At 40.0% G+C, this 18,848-nt stretch overlaps 1 protein-coding gene and 1 pseudogene across 3 annotated transcripts in view; both read left to right on the forward strand.

Annotated features, from left to right (window-relative positions):
* The window catches only part of RBL1 (RB transcriptional corepressor like 1), a gene marked incomplete at its 3' end in the record, with an annotated part of 75,483 nt that extends 63,738 nt beyond the window's left edge, over positions 1-11,745 (forward strand). The window contains exons 20-22 of one of the 2 annotated variants that reach the window (XM_082645813.1): positions 5,963-6,114; positions 7,870-8,034; positions 9,528-11,745. In XM_082645813.1, coding sequence (XP_082501939.1) covers positions 5,963-6,114; positions 7,870-8,034; positions 9,528-9,698 — 488 coding nt within the window. The remainder of the gene's footprint in view (positions 1-5,962; positions 6,115-7,869; positions 8,035-9,527) is intronic. The other variant, XM_082645814.1, reaches the window with a different exon arrangement.
* A 4,643-nt stretch (positions 11,746-16,388) lies between these two features.
* On the forward strand, positions 16,389-18,469 carry LOC309817484 (glucosamine-6-phosphate deaminase 1-like; annotated as a pseudogene). The gene is made up of 2 exons: positions 16,389-17,709; positions 18,089-18,469. The product of its transcript is annotated as a glucosamine-6-phosphate deaminase 1-like (transcript).
* Positions 18,470-18,848: the final 379 nt, after the last annotated feature.

Raw genomic sequence — 18,848 nt, forward strand, 5'->3', positions numbered from 1 at the left:
TTCTAGTTCTGTGGAAAATGTCATGGGTTATTTGATAGGGATCGTATTACATCTATAGATGTAGTATTTGCTTTGGGTACCATGCCATTTTAACAATATTAAATCTTCCAGTCCAAGAGCATAGGATATCTTTTCATTTCTTTGAATCATCTTCAGTTTCCTTTATGAATGTTTTGTAGTTCTCAGCATGTAAGTCTTTTGCCTCCTTGGTGAGGTTTATTTCTAAGGTTTTTTTAATGTAATTTTATTTTTTTAATTAATTTTTATTGGAGTATAGTTGCTTTACAGTGTTTTGTTAGTTTCTACTGTACAGCAAAGTGAATCAGCTATGCGTATACATATATCCCCTCTTTTTTGGATTTCCTTCCCATTTAGGTCACAACTGAGCATTGAGTAGAGTTCCCTGAGCTATACAGTAGATTCTCATTAGTTATCTATTTTATACATAGTATCTGTAGTTTATATATGTCAATCCCAATCTCCCACTTCATCCTACCCACCCCCCTTTCCCCTTCGGTATCCATACACTTGTTATGTACATCTGTGTCTCTATTTCTGCTTTGCAAATAAGATTATCTGTACCATTTTTCTAGATCCCACATACATACATTAATATACAATATTTGTTTTTCTCTTTCTGACTTACTTCACTCTGTATGACAGTCTCTAGGTCTATCCACGTCTCTACATAAGACCCACTTTCATTCCTTTTTATGGCTGAGTAATATACATTGGATATATGTACCACATCTTCTTTATCCATTACTCTGTTGATGGACATTCAGGTTGCTTCCATGTCCTGGCTATTGTAAATAGTGCTGCAGTGAACATTGGGGTGCACGTGTCTTTTTGAATTATGGTTTTCTCTGGGTGTATGCCCAGTAGTGGGGTTGCTGGGTCATATGATAGTTCTATTTTTAGTTTTCTAAGGAACCTCCATACTGTTCTCCATAGTGGCTGTATCAATTTACATTCCCACCAACAGTTCAAGAGGGTTCCCTTTTCTCCACACACTCTCCAGCATTTATTGTTTGTAGATTTTTTTTAAGTAAATGATGGGGTTTTTTTGTTTTTTGTTTTTTTTATTTTATTTTTGGCTGCGTTGGGTCTTTGTTGCTGTGCACGGGCTTTCCCTAGTTGAGGTGAGTGGAGGCTACTCTTTGTTGCAATGTGCAGGCTTCTCATTGTGGTGGCTTCTCTTGTTGCATAGCACAAGCTCTAGGTGCGTGGACTCAGTAGTTGTGGCTCACAGGCTCTAGAGCGCAGGCTCAGTAGTTGTGGCACACGGGCTTAGTTGCTCCACGGCATGTGGGATCTTCCTGGACTAGGGCTTGAACCCTTGTTCCCTGCATTGGCAGGAAGATTCTTAACCACTGCACCACCAGGGAAACCCTGTTTGTAGATTTTTTGATGATGATCATTCTGACCCATGTAAGGTGATATCTCATTGTAGTTTTGATTTGCATTTCTCTAATAATTAGTGATGTTGAGCATTGGTCATTGATGGAGATATGCCTAACAGAAGCCCTTATAGTAGCCACCTGTGGAGAATGAGCTTCCTGATTAAAACACCAGCTGGATACTCATGGACTGTGCATTCATTATCATATTAGCAGAGCACCCCAGACTGGCATTCTTTTTTTTTTTTTTTTAATATTTATTTATTTACTTGGCCGCACCGGGTCTTAGTTTCAGCATGCAGGATCTTCATTGCAGCATGTGGGATCTTTTTTAGTTGCGGCATGGGGAATCTAGTTCCCTGATCAGGGATCAAACCCAGGCCCCCTGCATTGGGAGCACGGAGTCTTAACCACTGGACCACCAGGGAAGTCCCCAGACTGGCATTCTTGATTAGAACATTTGAGAGACCCAGATTATAGCTTAATCTAAGTAACACAAACATAATGCCCAAGTGTATGATAGTAAATTGAAAACTTTACAGTACTTCCTCAGAGGCTTGTTTTCAGAATTAAAAAAAAAAATGATGGGGTTCCCTGGTGGCGCAGTGGTTGGGAGTCCGCCTGCCGATGCAGGGGACACGGGTTCGTGCCCCGGTTCGGGAGGGTCCCGCATGCCGCGGAGCGGCTGGGCCCATGATCCATGGCCGCTGAGCCTGCGGCCCGGAGCCTGTGCTCCGCAGCGGGAGAGGCCACAGCGGTGGGTGCCCCGCGTACCGCAAAAAAAAAAAGATGCATGTGTGTGGTGTTTAATACAAGGCCTGCTCATAGTAAGGCCTCAGTAAGTAGTAGTAGTTATTATTTATTATTTTGTTTATAAGCAGTATAAAATTTATTGTATTTTATTCATGAGTATATGGCTCTTTAAATGTCTTTTTTTTAAAGCTAATTTTTCTAAGGCCATATTCCTTACATAAAATCCTTTAAATGTTGAAAACTAAGTCACACACACAAAAACACTTAAAGCAAATCCTCTCAAGGGACAAAAATTCTGTTTCCATGTGAGATGTATAACATCGATAACTGCAAATTGATAATTAAGTGACTTTATTCACATTAAAACTACTTTATAGTCACCAGATAGACAACCAAGATGTGGATGGAGCACATTTTCTTTCTAGACTGTTTAATCTAAACAAGATTTACTTGGTTTTAGATTATAATTATGCCCTTTAGAGCTCATGAGAAACTGCCGAAACGGTCTAAAACCACTGTAGTAGTTTTAAATTGGCCTGTGGTCAGTGACTTTTGCATAACTGGAGCTAAATGGCGCTGCCCTCTCAATCAGAAAGCCAGTCTGAAATACTTACTGCGCACTGTTAACGGTGAGGAGCAAAAACGACGTGGTAGGAGAAGTAGAAAACAAACACTAAGTGCTTACTCCAGGGAAGCGCTGCTGTGCTGATCAAGCCCATCATATCTCAACCTGACCCTTGGATTTATAAATAAATTGTGATCTTCTGTCTTACTTTCATCTTAAAATAATTTTGCTTCTTTACTTTCTCCATTTTTAAGTGGTGAGAATCACTATTTATGCCTCTTCTCAGACTGAAGACTAATGACAGTATACAAAGAAACCAGTGTCAGTCACTTGAGCAACTCCTCTGGGGGTGATGGCTGGGGGTTTCATTAATTTGTGCAGCCCAAACAATTTAGGTGTGCCCATCCTCTGAAACCGTTCCCCTGAGAAATGGGTATCTACTGTGCCCTCAATGTCTTTTCCCCTGAATGCATTTATATCGTCCTGGGATATGAAATTAAGCATGTATTATGGTTGCAGTTGTTGGCCACCTGCAGCCCTGGGGTAATTTGCCTTCTCCCTTCCCACTTTCACTTCAGACCCTTGGAAAATTCTGAAGCCAGAAATCCAGGCTAAAAATTTCAGCATGTCTCTCTGGAGCTCTGCAGATAATATCTCCTTTTTTCTAAGGGCTAGTCTCATTCACTGGTAGTTTATATAAAACCACATTTTAATTGCTTGACAGTGTTGTATGATAATCCAAAAAAGACTTTCCTCTTATTCATGGGAACAGTAGGGAAAATTATGAAACCATAATAGTTCATTGGTTCGTTTCATGAAATTATATCAAATGTATACCGTGTGCCTCAAATTATGTTAGGCAGAGGTCCCTCCTGCCTTCTGAGGGGAAACAGATTCGAAACAATTATAGCACCAGGCAGGGAGATCTCATTCTCTTTCCCAGTCTTTCATAAGTTCCATCTCCTAATGTATATTTGGTAAGATGATCACCAGGCCTACTGAGGCTTTGATTTCTGAGTGCTAAAGTCCTTAAAGAGGTGGAAAGGTAGAGATCTTTTTCCTGCTTAAAGGACAACTGACATCTTGTTTTCTGTTTTGAAATGAAAAAATACTAAACAACTAAATGAAAATAGCTAAATAAAATCATGTTTAGTTAGAATCCAAGGTCCCAGAGAGTTTTAAATGTTTGGTTCCTTCAAATTAAGTATAGCTCCTTACCTTATGTAACTATTAACAACTGGAAATGGAATAACACAAACATGAAGAAGTAACTGCCTCCAGAAATTTCTAATCCAAGGAGGACACATAATAATTTTAATTCATCTGTATAACAAGAATAACCTACAACAGCTGTTATTAAGCCATTGTTTACTGCCTTGGGACGGTGTCCCCCAGGATGGTAGTAACTGTTATGGGGAAGAGCGACTGTGCGTAGAAAATTTGAGAAGTATGGAATTAAAGTGAACATGTGTTTTTTTTCTAATTGCAAAAGTTCTCAGAACCTTTAATATACTAACATGTATTCTGAATTCCTAAGAGGAGGATATACTACTATGCAACATTTTTTCAACTTATTTGATCACATAGCTTTTTTCTGCCCTATTAAGATGCTGCAAAAATAGCAAGAGTAAAAAAGACATCCAAATGGAGATCCCTATGGAGGTTCCCTGTGGCTGCCTGGCCCTTGGACCATGTTTGAGTTTTTCTGGTTTTCCAAAGGTGGAAGCATGTTTCTACCCATATTTTCAGTATTGAGAATGAGAAAGTTTTTTTACATGTTGAATTCTTTTTAATCGCTGGTAGTTTTCTTAGCTCCTGTGCATAGATGATTCTTGTAGGTACAAGGAGAAGATGGTTTGTAATACTCTTTCCCAAAAAAGAATAGTATAAAGTTCTGCCTGGTGTCACAAGCTACTCCAGAATTATGGTAATAAACAGGAAAGAACCTTGGGGCAAGCTATCATTTTACAACTGAGGACGCCAGTTATAGACAGCACTAAGGTTCTTGTGCATGGGAAAATAAGACTTTCTGAACACCTGTCACCTGCCATGTATTTGCAGAAAAATAAACATAAGCAATTCACCTTGCTTCTTCCTTAAACTATGAGGATACATTTTACCTTTCAGAGTCTTTCCACCTTTTTCAAAGAGTCAGTATGAATATCTGCAGGCCCTTTTGTTATCTGAAACTCAGGGTTTACCACTGCTACCCATACTCTGAAGCTCAGTTTAGGTAAACTTCAACCCAGGGCTGGTGCCCCTCTAAGAGCCACCGGTGACAGTGAGCTCAAAAGGTAGGGTTGTGAAAACATTCTTGCTGAAGTGATATCTAGAGAATAGAGTACCAGCTTAAGTTTACGTGTTTGCATTTCTATGATTCCAATTTAATTTATCTATAATATAGATGGATTTCTGAACCTTTTCTAAAAACATTAATCATCTTACATAAAGATTTGGGTTTATTTGATTTTTTTTCCTTTTATATTGTAGACAGAGTTGTGATTCAAATTGCCAACTTATAGATTAAGGTACACCTATCACAACACTGAATTCTTTTTTTTTTTTTTTTTTACATCTTTGTTGGATTATAATTGCTTTACAATGTTGTGTTAGTTTCTACTGTACAACAAAGTGAATCAGCTGTATGTATACACATATCCCCTCCCTCTTGAGCCTCCCTCCACCCTCCCCACCCCACCCTTCTAGGTCATCACAAAGCACCGAGCTGATCTCCCTGTGCTATATGCAGCTATCTAATTTACACTTAGTAGTGTATATATGTCAATGCTACCCTCACTTTGTCCCAGCCTCCCCTTCCCCCACTGTGTCCTCAAGTCTGTTCTCTACATCTGCATCTTTATTCCTGCCCTGCCACGAGGTTCATCAGTACCATTTTTCTAGATTCCTTATATATGCATTAATATACAGTATTTGGGGGTTTTTGGGGGGGGTTGTTTTTTTTCGCGGTACACGGGCCTCCCACTGCTGTGGCCTCTCCCATTGCGGAGCACAGGCTCCGGACGCGCAGGCTCAGCGGCCATGGCTCACGGACCCAGCCGCTCCACGGCACATGGGATCTTCCCGGACCGGGGCACGAACCCGCGTCCCCTGCATCCAGTATTTGTTTTTCTCTTTCTGACTTACTTCATTCTGTATGACAGACTCCACTTCACTACAAATAACTCAGTTTTATTCCTCTTTATGGCTGAGTAATATTCCATTGTACAACACTGAATTCTTTTAGCAGATTTGGAAGATGCTACAAAAACACCTGACTGTTCCAGTGGACCAGTGAAAGAGGAAAGAGGTGATCTTATCAAATTTTACAATACAATATATGTAGGAAGAGTGAAGTCATTTGCATTGAAATACGACTTGTCAAATCAGGACCATGTGGTATGTTTTATATTTTACTACTTTATTAATATCTGTACTCATAATTGGATTACTATGAGTTTATTTTGCTAGATAAGTGTTTCAAAGCTAAAGCCTTACTGTTACATTTTATAGGAGAAAACATACTAGTAATTAGAGTGATTAAGGCTGTGATACAACAGAGACCAGAGGAAATCATGGAAATTTTATCCACACTGTGATTATGTTGTTAGAAATTATGGATGCATATGGGCAAGGACTAGATGGGAACATGGAAAAATGAAAACAATTCTGGTGGGTTTTTCCTTTGTTTTTGATTCCTATTGTTATATCTCTGAGATAAGTATTTTTCTCAAGATAAAAAGAAAAGGAAATAAATATGCTTGAATCAATAATAGAAGCAACACTAAGAAATTTTTATGCAGACTCTAGATTTGACAGTACCAGCAGGCCTTTGAAAGTATTATCAGTGTATAAGCTGAAGTTGGTTCACAGGAGACCAGACTTCAGTTATAAGAAAGAGGGACCTAGTAGAAGCTGCATCCAGGCAGTAGCCATATATGTGTCTATGTATCTCTCTATATTTCTGTCTTTGTCCCTTTCAAGGAATATGGTCTATGATTATCCTCAGAAGCCATGACTACTCATTCTGTTCCCTCAGTTCCACCACCCCCACCATGTGCTATACTGTGAATATCTCTATTATCAGCCAATTAAAAAACAAAACTAGTTTTCCTAGCTTCAAGTGAAGATGATGAATGAAATATTAATTAAGGAGTCATTTCCATTTATTCTTGGAATAGAAACATTGTATAGATTATTAAAAGTGAGTCCCTTCTCACTTTATCTCTAAATCTTTTGCATTTCAGTATCAAGTCTTAGCCATTTCATTAGGAGATTTGTTCCATATTGGACTCATCCTGCTGGCCCACAGAATGCTCTGCCTCTCTTTTATTCTCTGTGCTACTAATTTGGTTGTGGGGATGTGCGTGTGGAGAGAGATTCTTATTGCAAGTGTTAGGACATAGATTACTCTTTGCTCCACTTTCTGAGCATTGACATAAGGTTCCTATGCTCCTGGCTTACTGCTTCTGGTGTCTTGCTCTGAATTCTTCAGAATTTCCTGAAAGATCCAGGAAAATAAATTTTAGTTTATCTATTAGTAATTGTTGAAAAACAAGGGTTAATGAACCATTTTTTGATTTTCTTCAGCCATAAATAACCTATTACAGTATAACTGACTCCTAACTAGGAGATAGCAATAAGAATAAAAACAGGGCTTCCCTGGTGGTGCAGTGGTTAAGAATCCGCCTGCCAATGTAGGAGACACAAGTTCAAGCCCTGGTCCAGGAAGATCCCACATGCCGCAGAGCAACTAAGCCCGTGTGCCACAACTGCTGAGCCTGCGCTCTAGAGCCCGCAAGCCACAACTATTGAACCCCATGTGCCTAGAGCCCATGCTCCGCAACAAGAGAAGCCACCGCAGTGAGAAGCCCACGCACCACAATGAAGAGTAGCCCCCGCTCGCCGCAACTAGAGAAAAGCCCGTGTGCAGCAACAAAGACCCAATGCAGCCAAAAATAAATAAATAAACAAATAAATTATTTTTTTAACAAAATAAAAACATGGCAAAGAAAAAAATGTTCCATGTTGACCCTTCACCTGGCTTGGGGCTGGGGTGGGACAGGGTGGATAGTGCAGAATAAAAATGGTGGGCTCCAAAAAAAGAAAGAAAACCTTTTGTCTTATAAAAACTTTACTTTTGTATTATTTCAGATGGAAGCTCCACCACTCTCTCCTTTTCCGCATATTAAGCAACAGCCAGGCTCCCCGCGCCGCGTTTCCCAGCAGCACTCCATTTATGTGTCCCCACACAAGAACGGGTCAGGCCTTCCACCAAGGAGCGCTCTGCTCTATAAGTTCAACGGCAGCCCTTCCAAGGTAAGTTGCACACAAACTTTACTCCAAAACAATGATGTACATGTGTTAAATACTGGATTTCAGATTTCCAATTAGTAATCTTTAATCTTACCCCTTTTTTTGCAAAGTTACTGCTAATAAATATGAACCATTACTATGGCAAGTTTCCTGTGATCAAGAGCAGTGTATTCAGTTGAGGTAGTTTAATCCTTTACGATTGACGTGGTATCAGGGGAGTTCACTCCAAGAGCCCGGTGTGTCCCTGCTCAAGCACGATCTTGAGAAGGACCAGTAAGGCAACACCTGCAAGTGGTCAGACATGGGGAACAATATGTGTAAAGGAAGGCCTTGGAAGTGAAAGTTCATTTGGTGGATGGCAACCAGGATAGTGAAAGGTCTGAAAACAGAGGCCTCTTCTTACTTACACAGACAGCTCTATGGTTATCCCCATCTTTATTCCCATACAATGATAAAGATGTGATAGGGACATGATTGCTGTTTTCAGATAATTCAACGGCTATCAAGTAGATACACTCAGTATGTCTCCAGAAGCCAGAATCACTACTAACTGGAAGAAACTGTAGTGGGACAGATTGTAACTCAGTCCAAATACATGGCAGCTCCTTAACTCATTAGTTTCTCATTTAGTTCCACAGACATCTATTAAGTTCCTGCTATGCTTAGCAAACAAAGTTGACTGAGATATACTGCACAGGCTTGCATTTCTTCTTTATAGAAGTTGATTTCATATGAGGACTTTTAGAAGAAATTATTGCATAAAATCAGAAATGGGACCAATTGAATTGTGAGGCAGTGATTTCACAGTCAGAGGTCAGAATCTGGGGAGCTTGTTGAACACAGATACCTGTCCCATAGACTTCCTGTATCACAGAGCTCTGGCAGGCAGGTCCCCTAGACTGTTGTGATGCACAGCTTTCAGGAGCAACTTCTCTAAGGCTGCCTTACAGACCAGCAACATTAGCTTCACCCGGGAGCCTGTTAGAAATGCAGACTCTCAGGCCTCACACCAGCCCAATGGAATTTGAATCTGCATAGTAACAAGATTCCCCAGATGATTAGTAAGCACATTAAAGTTTGAAAAGCATTGCTTCAGGAGGAGGATCTCAAACTTTAGGGAGTATCAGAATCACCTGGAAGGCTTGATAAAATATAGATTGCTGGGCCCAACCCCCAGAATGTCTAATTCAGTAGGTGTAGGGCGAGGCTTAAGAATTTGCATTCCTGATAAGTTTCCAAATGCTTCTGCTGCTTCTGGTCTTATGTCCACATTTTGAAAACTACTGCTATAAGGTAAATCCAATTTTTAAAATCACCTGAAAAGATTAGTTCTAATCACCCTTATTAGGTTGGCCTAGATTCAAAAAATAATCTCTACCCCAGTGTTTAGCTTTGGATAGAGGATAAAGGGCAGGAAAAAGCAGTTAGCTTAGTTCTTGGCTGCTGTTTCTCCCTTTTTCCCATTTTACTCACACATGTCCTCTATTTTTGCACAGAGTTTGAAAGATATCAACAACATGATAAGGCAAGGTGAGCAGAGAACCAAGAAGCGAGCAATAGCCATGGATGGTGATGCAGAATCACCTGCCAAACGCCTCTGTCAAGAAAATGATGACGTTTTACTTAAACGACTACAGGATGTTGTCAGTGAAAGAGCAAATCATTAGTGCCCTTCCCATTTCTATGATAAAAGCACTTTCAGGTTGTTTTGCAGAAAGTTAGGGCTCTATCTTTCAAAACATTCAGCCCTGTAGGTAGTAAATATCACTGAGTTACAAGAAAAGTTACACCAAAGTTGGGTTTTTTTTACATTTATCCAAAATGTAGTTGACAGATGTATTTTGAGTTGGATTGTAAAGGAATGTTTTAAGTGCCTTTTAAACATATTAATAGTCATAGAATTGTTAAAATATTTGTTCCCTGGGTTTTTCAGGTGAAGTAAGGAGAAACCTCATAATTTTTTGGCTCACTTTTTTAAATAATTAAATGTCTTCTTCTTCTGAGCTTTGTAATGTGAGGGTGAGTAATCTGTTTTTGGTAAGTGTCGTTTGAGAGGTTTGTGTTCCTAATTTAGTATTGAGTAGGGGTTGGGTTCCATGGCATCTGGGCCAGAGGATGATGCCTGGCCTGTCTCTGACCCAGTGTGGTAGCTCCACATCCAGGTGCCAAGACCATTCTGGGTTGTCCAGACACTTCTTGTGCCCTTCCTTTCCTTGAGCAGAAGCAGATTTGTACCTGAACCCCTGCACTACCCCCACTCCTTGCTTTCCAGCCCTAAGCCCTCTTAGCCTGGTGTCACAACCTGATAAAAGAGATACTTGCTTCTTTTTAAAACTACTATCATTTTGTTTTCCAAACCATTAACTTAGTTATGTATGATTATATTATGTCCTATAATTCTCAAAATAGGAAGCTGCTTCTCAAGCCAGTAGAGTAAAATACAGAAAAGAGTTGTTAGAAACCATATTCCTGCTAGTGAGGTAGCACCAGGATAATATGTGAGATACTGTTTTTGAGGTTATCATGAGATTGGTCATTCTCAGTGTCTAATTGATTCACTAAGAATAGTTGAAACCTTTTTCAAAACCACATTAATGTCACCTCATGCCATATTACTTCCCCCTCTTCATTCTCAGTATCATCGGTGCATTATGAGTTTCCCATTAGGGTTTGATCACTGGGCCCCTTAAGGGTGTTTTCCGGGGCTTGGGGTGCAACTTTCCAAAGAGTCAGCTGTTCGGTATTCACTTTTTCTAGTATGTTTCCAGAATCTGGAAGGACATGGATAAGCCATTCTTAATTAATTTTGAGAAAATGTTATCAAATGTATGTTTTTTAAACCACAGACCTTATTTTTTTAAATGCAAAATATTTAACAAATATTTAACTTAACCGGGGCTTCCCTGGTGGCGCAGTGGTTGAGAGTCCGCCTGCCAATGCAGGGGACACGGGTTCGTGCCCCGGTCCGGGAAGATCCCACATGCCACGGAGCGGCTGGGCCTGTGAGCCATGGCCACTGAGCCTGCGCGTCTGGAGCCTGTGCTCCACAACGGGAGAGGCCACAACAGTGAGAGGCCCGTGTACCACAAAAAAAAAAAAAAAAATTTAACTTAACCTATGTCTAACCGTAGCTAATTTGAATTAGTCTGAGATTTGAGTATGAACTAGTAATTACGATTGTTAGGAATTTTATTTTTAAATTTTTAAGATGAAGAGTGATTTTGGTCACATTTTACTTTTCTGAAAATTACATCCTCATTTTTTTGTGTAGTATCTACACATGTTATAAGCCAAATACCATCGTCTGTTTGAATCCTTGTATATATTTTTATGTAGCTATAACTATTGTGTCATTTTCATCATCGTTATTAATGTGCAGAATGTAAATGAGCATTTGTACGTTGTCTTTATAAGAAACTCTGGACGTGTTTTTATCAGTTTTCAAGACTGAATATCAATGTACATAAAATGGTTAATAAAATAATGGAGTTTTTTTGAGATTATTGAAAAAACTACACTTGACCTCTTCTGTGTGACTAGATGCAATTGTGCAACCATATAGAATCTGTATCTCTTTAACTATCTGCTTTATATCTTTTAAATATCTTAGTGTAACTTAAAAGTTAATGTTCCTGGTGCTTTCTAGGAGCTAGGAAGAGAATGGGGAGTGAGTGACTGCTTGATGAGTATAGGGTTTTCTTTTGAGGTGATGAAAATAATTTTGGAACTTGATATAGGTAGTGATTGCATAACATTGTAAATTTATTAACTGACACTAAATTTTACACTTTAAAATAGTTAATTTTATGTTAGGTGAATTTCACCTTAATTGAAAAAAATGCCTTAGACACATATAAAAAAACAGAATTACTTCAAAGCCTTGGAATGGACCAAATTATGATGCTGAATCAAGGAAAAGTCTTCTCGCTTAGGAGTGCTTTCAGGTGTATTTCATTTGAGGATCACAGCTTAAAAGTTTTTTGTTTTTTTTTAACATCTTTATTGGAGTATAATTGCTTTACAATGGTGTGTTAGTTTCTGCTGTATAACAAAGTGAATCAGCTATACGTATACATATATCCCCATATCTCCTCCCTCTTGCGTCTCCCTCTCAACAAAAGTTCTTTTCTAATTAAGATTTTTATGTGGTTAGATTATGTTAAATCAAAAAAAAAATTTTTTTAAAGAAGGTAGTATTCCCGCTTGTTTTTATTTTGTTCCTTACAGTACTTTCACTAAGTCAACAGACATTATTGGCTGTTTACTGTATGCCTGGCCTTTTGCTAGGTGCTAGGGATATAAGGGTGAACCAAGCATAGTTCCTGTCCTCAATATATAATATTTGTAGCCTACTAATATACTGGGATAAACATAGTAATACAAGTCTACACAAAGACGGATGGTGTTAGCACAGAGAAGGGAATGAATGATTCACTCTGCCTGAACGAGTTTGTCAGGGAAATCAAAAATCACTCTAGGTAATTCCCTGGCGGTCCAGTGGTTTGGACTCCACACTTCCACCGCAGAGGGCACCGGTTCGATCCCTGGTCAGGGAACTAAGATCCCGTGTGCTGCGTGGCACACCCTTAATTAATCAATCAATTAATTAATTAACTCTAAAGTGGGGGCTAAGTGGTAATTTAGTCGTTAGGGGTGAATAACTGTTTGCCAGGGCAGTAGAAGACAGCATAACCAGTAGAAAGGCCCAGAGACTTGAAAGTACTATAGGGGTAAGAATTTCAGATAGTTTAGTGAGGCAGGAGTAAAGTGTACATATATAAAAGTGCAGTGCAAAGCGGAGCTAGAAAGGGACCTTTCTAGTTGGGCTTTACGCCAGGCTAAGGAGCTCAGGCTTGGTCATTTCCAGTGGTTCTCAACATTGGCTGCAGCTGGGGAGTTTTAAAACACACATCAGTGAATGGGTTTCTCCCCCAGAGATTTCTGATTTAACTGGTTTGAGGAACAACCTAGTATTAGGATTTTTAAGTACTCCCTAGGTGAGTACCTAAGGTTGAGAACCACTGCTCCAGGTCATGGGGAGCCACAAAAGAGGTTTTGTGGGGGTTTGGGGTTTCTTTTTTTTTGCGGTACGCGGGCCTCTCACCGCCGCGACTTCTCCCGCTGCGGAGCACAGGCTCCGGACGCGCAGGCCCAGCGGCCATGGCTCACGGGCCCAGCCGCTCCGCAGCATGTGGGATCCTCCCGGACCAGGGCATGAACCCGTGTCCCCTGCATCAGCAGGCGGACTCCCAACCACTGCGCCACCAGGGAAGCCCAGAGGTTTTAATTTTATGTGGATAATGACAAAATCTGAATTTTTTTTTTTTTTTTTTTTTGTGGCCAAGCTGCAAGGCATGCGGAATCTTAGTTCCCCAACCAGGGATTGAACCTAGGCCCAGCAGAGAAAGTGCCGAGTCCTAACCACTGGACCTCTGGGGAATTCCCTAATGTTTATTTTGGCAGTTCCTTAACTTGCCCAAAGATAAGGATTACCTGAGACACATATTAACGATGCAGGCTCCTAGGCCCCACCCTTGACCAATGGAATGAAATCTCCAGGAGAAGGACTTAGGAATTTTGTTAACCTCTGTTCCAAGTGATATTAACCGTCAGGCAAGTTAGAGACTTTCTGGCAGTTCTCAAACTTTAAGAGCATAGGAATCACCAGGGATTGTTAATCTTGTTAAAAATGCAGAGGCTGGGGTTGGGCCTGAGATGTTGCTTTTCTAACAAGCTCTTATACCTAACACCAGTGCTGCTGGGCTGAGGACTATGCTTTGAACTGCAAGTTTTAGAAATCTGGAATCTATGCAGAGAATTGATTAGAAGATGTTTATTTAGACTGACACGGGAGTCAAGATAATGGTTCTTAACTTGGTTAATTTTGCCACCTTCAGGGACATTTGACAATGGAGACATTTTTGCATTTTTGGTTGTCACAACTGGGCATGGGAGGTTGATGCTACTGGTATCTAAGGGTAGAAGCCAGAGATGCTGCTAAACATCCTACAGTGCACTGGACAGCCCCCACTGCAAAGAATTTATCCAGCCCCCGTGTCAGTCGTGCCAATTAAGTAAACACTTGGACAAGAAGAGCTATATGCTTTACTGTACTGATAATGGGGATAGAAAAGGAACCACCAAGGGTCACCCAACTCTGGGCAGGTATGGGGTCCCAGTTAGGGATAGCTTCATAAGGAAGATGACTTTCTAGGAAAGATTAATGGTAATAGATTCCAGGTGGGGTAACTAATACACATGTGGGATTGTTTGGCATCAATGACAGACCCTTAATATAAAAGAAAATGTTCCTGAGGTTTCAGATTCTGCATGTAGGCAATGGTTCCATCAAATTTCCCCGTGGTAAGAATCACCTTTGAGGGCTTATTAACTATGCAGATTTAAAAGTGTAGCATACAAACAGTTTTGTTAAGCATCCCAGGCTATTATTCTTATCCAGCAAGCTTGGAATGTACCTGTATAATGGCCAAGAGTATAGAGATCCAGGTTCAAACATCCACCCTGACGCTGTCTCACCAAACCAAGTTGGGCTTATTTACTTACTTCAGGTAGGTCATCATCACTTCAAGAAATAATTGATTAATTATGGAAAATAACATTCATTGTATAACATTCAGTATATGTAAGCAAAAAATAAAAACTATATTCCCACCAACCAGAGGTCACCTGTTCAAATTTTTTTTAATTTTTTATTATTTTTTCACATGAAGAAAATTGTGTAAATCTTAAGTTTTATATTATGATGAATTTTTTCCAGCTTCACTGAGGTATAATTTACATAGAATAAAGTGTACCCACTCTAAGTGTATAGTTTGTATAATCATAATTATATATGATTGTATAACTACCACTACAAAACTATCGTTTTATTGTGCTTTGCCTTATTGTGATTCACAGATACTGCATTTTTTTTACCAGAATTGAAGGTTTGTGGCAACTCTGCATCAAGCAAGTCTATTGGCGCCATTTTTCCAACAGTATTTGCTCACTTCATGTCTCTGTCACATTTTGGTAATTCTCACAATATTGCAAAATTTTCATTATTATTATATTTATGGTAATCTGTGATCAGTGATCTTTGACATATGATATTATCATTGTTTGGGGGTGCCATGAGCCACACCCATGTAAGATGGCAACGTTGTGTGTGTTCTCACTGCTCCACTGACCTGCCGTTCCCCAGTCTCTCTCCCTCTCGTTAGTCCTCCCTATTCCCTGAGACACAACAATATTGAAATAGGCCAAGTAATAAGTCTAAATGGCCTCTAAGTGTTCAAGTGAAAGGAGGAGTCAGTCGATGTGGGAAACTTTATTGTTGTCTTAAAGACTTCGCCACAGCCACCCCAACCTTCAGCAACCACCACCCTGCTCAGTCCACAGCCATGAACATTGAGGCAGGACCCTCCACCAGCAAAAGATTACAACTCGCTGAAGGCTTAGATGATGGCTAGCATTTTTTGGCAATAAAGTATTTTTTAATTAAAGTATGTACACTGTTGTTTTAGACAATGCTATTGCACACTTAATAGACTACTGCATAGTGTAAAAACAACTGATTTTGTATGTACTGGGAAGCCAAAAAAATTTGTGTGGCTCACTTTTTTGCAATATTTGCTTTATTACAGTGGTCTACAACTGAACCTGCAATATCTCTGAGGTATGCGTATATAGAACATTACCATCACTTTAAAAAGTTTTCTTTTTCCCTCTAATATTCCCCGCCCTCCCCATATCCTCCCCACCACTTACCCAGGCAATTGTTGGTCTGCTTTTTGTCACCATAGGTTTGCCTTTTCTAGAATTTCATATAAATATATGTATGCACAGCATGTAGTCTTTTGTATTTGAGTTCTGTCACTTAGTATAATGTTTCCGAAATTCATTCATGTGGTATGTATAAATATTTCTTTTTATTGCTGAGCAATTTTCCATACCTTGGTTATACTCAATTTGTTTTATCTCATTACCAGTTGATGGACATTTGGGTTGTTTCCAGTTTGAGGCTATTAATAATTATGAACATATGTATGCAAGTCTTTGAACATATAATTTTATTTCTCTTTTATTCCTTTATGAGTTGCACTGCTGGGCCAAATGGTAAGTACGTGTTTAACTTCGTAAGATATCCACGTCTTTTTTCAAAGTGGATCATTTTGCATTCCCACCAGCAGTGTGTAAGAGGTCCATTTGCTCCACATTACAGCCCCCCCCCTTTTTTTTAAATTAAAGTATAGTTAACTTAGAATACTGTGTTAGTTCCAGGTGTACAGTAAAGTGATTTGGTCATATATTTTTTTCAGATTCTTATCAATTATAGTTTATTAAAAGATATTGAATAGAGTTCCCTGTGCTGTACAGTAAATCCTTGTTGTTTATTTTATATATAGTGGTGTATATATGTCAATCCCAATCTCCCAATTTATCCCTCTGCCCCACCCTTTTTCCCTTCGGTAACAATAAGTTTGTTTTCTACGTCTGTGACTCTGTTCCTGTTTTGTAAATACGTTCATTTGTACCATTATTTTAGATCCCACATATCAATGATATGATATTTGTCTTTCTCTGTCTGACTTACTTCATTTAGTATGGTAATCTCTAGGTCCATCCATGTTGCTGCAAAAGGCAATATTTCATTCTTTTTTGTGGCTGAGGAATATTTCATTGTATATATATATATATATATCACATCTTCTTCATTCATCTGTTGATGGACACTTAGGTTGCTTCCATGTCTTGGCTATTGTAAATAGTGCTGCTATGAACATTGGGGTGCATGTATCTTTTCGAATTAGAGTTTTCATCTTTTCTGGATATATGCCCAGGAGTGGGATTGCTGGATCATATGGTAACTCTATTTTTAGTTTTTTAAGGAACCTCCATACTGGTTTCCATAATGGCTGCACTGTAGCCACCTCTTGATGTGAATCTTCCTAGACTTTTTTCAGTGCATATTGAAAAAATCATTGTATTTTTAAGGTAAAAATGGATCATATATGTCACTTAATATATCATCTTTGCAATGTCTAAATGTTACTTTTCTGACAATTTTAATGCTTATGTTCCAATAAATTATTTATGTTATCATTAAACAAGGAAAGATTAGCACAGTCTCTACAGCCACCGTAGGAGGTGTCCTCAACAAAATGAAGCTCACCATCCTGGACCAGTCTTCTCAGGCCAATGAGTGGGTGGCCAAACACATCAGGAACTGCATCACCCAGTTTAGCCAAGGGCCAGACAAGTACTTCACCCTGGGGCTCCCCACTGGGAGCACCCCACTTGTCTGCTACAAGAAGCTGATTGAGTACTATAAGAATGGAGACCTGTCCTTCAAATATGTGAAGACTTTCAACATGGATGAGTATGTGGGCCTTCTTTGAGACCACCCAGAGAGCTACCATGCCTTCATGTGGAACAAATTCTTCAAACACATTGACATCCACCCGGAAAACACCCACATTCTGGGTGGGAATGCAGCTGGCCTACAGGCTAAGTGTGATGCCTTTGAAGAGAAGATCAAGGCTGCGGGAGGGATTGAGCTGTTTGTTGGGAGGCATCGGCCTTGGTGGACACATTGCCTTTTGAGTCGGGCTCCAGTCTATTGTCTAGGACCCGTGTGAAGACACTGACCATGGACACCATCCTGGCCAATGCTAGGTTCTTTTATATATATATATATTTTTTTTAATAAATTTATTTGTTTATTTTTGGCTGTGTTGGGTCTTTGTTGCTGTGCATGGGCCTTCTCCAGTTGCAGCGAGCAGGGGCTACTCTTCATGGCAGTGCACAGGCTTCTCATTGCAGTGGCTTCTTTTGTTGCAGAGCACGGGCTCTAGGCACATGGGCTTCAGTAGTTGTGACGTGGGCTCAGTAGCTGTGGCTTGTGGGCTGTACAGCACAGACTCAGTAGTTGTGGCACACAGGCTTAGTTGCTCTGCGGCATGTGGGATCTTCCCAGACCAGGGCTCGAACCCGTGTCCCCTGCATTGGCCGGCGGACTCTTAACCACTGAGCCACCAAGGAAGCCCTATGCTAGGTTCTTTGATGGAAATCTCACCAAGGTGCCCACCATGGCCCTGATGGTGGGCGTGGGCACTGTGATGGGTACTAGAGAGATGATAATCTTCATCTCAGGTGCTCACAAGGCGTTTGCTCTGTATAAGGCCATGGAGGAGGGAGTGAACCATATGTCTGCCTTCCAGTAGCATCCCCACACGGTGTTTATGTGCGACGAGGATGCCACCCTAGAGTTGAAAGTGAAGACTGTCAAGTATTTCAGAGGTTTAGTGCTTGTTCATAACAAGTTGGTGGACCCCTTGTGAACTATGAAAGAGAAAGAAACAGAGAAAAGCCAGTCTTCTAAGAAACCGTACAGTGATTAGCCTGTGCTAATCCTAGTGTCAACTACCTCACTGGGACAGGCGGGTCTTTCTGGAAATTGTCTTTAGGAGGACAGAATTGTATTGCTTTAATCTAGTGTGGTTACTAGTTGAATGGATGAACTTGTCATTCTTGGCTGTTCGGTGTGGAGTCTAATCATGGAATTTAGCTACTTATTTGTAACTTAATGAGAAAAAAAATCACTATATAATTTTGACGTCTGCCCCACAGATTAGGGGTTTTTAGCTTTTTGTTGTGCCTCTAACACTGTTCAGATGTACAATACACTCCAGTCAGGAATTTCTGTCATTACATACACTGATCTCAGTTGAGAGGGAGTTTGGGGCTTATGTATATTGGACAAAACCTCTTCGGAGAGTCTTAAGAGCCCCTCTTGGGAAGGCCTGCCCCTTATT

Source organism: Mesoplodon mirus (assembly GCF_964341445.2).
Source record: "Mesoplodon mirus genome assembly, chromosome: 15".
In the NCBI taxonomy this organism is placed as follows: domain Eukaryota; kingdom Metazoa; phylum Chordata; class Mammalia; order Artiodactyla; family Ziphiidae; genus Mesoplodon; species Mesoplodon mirus.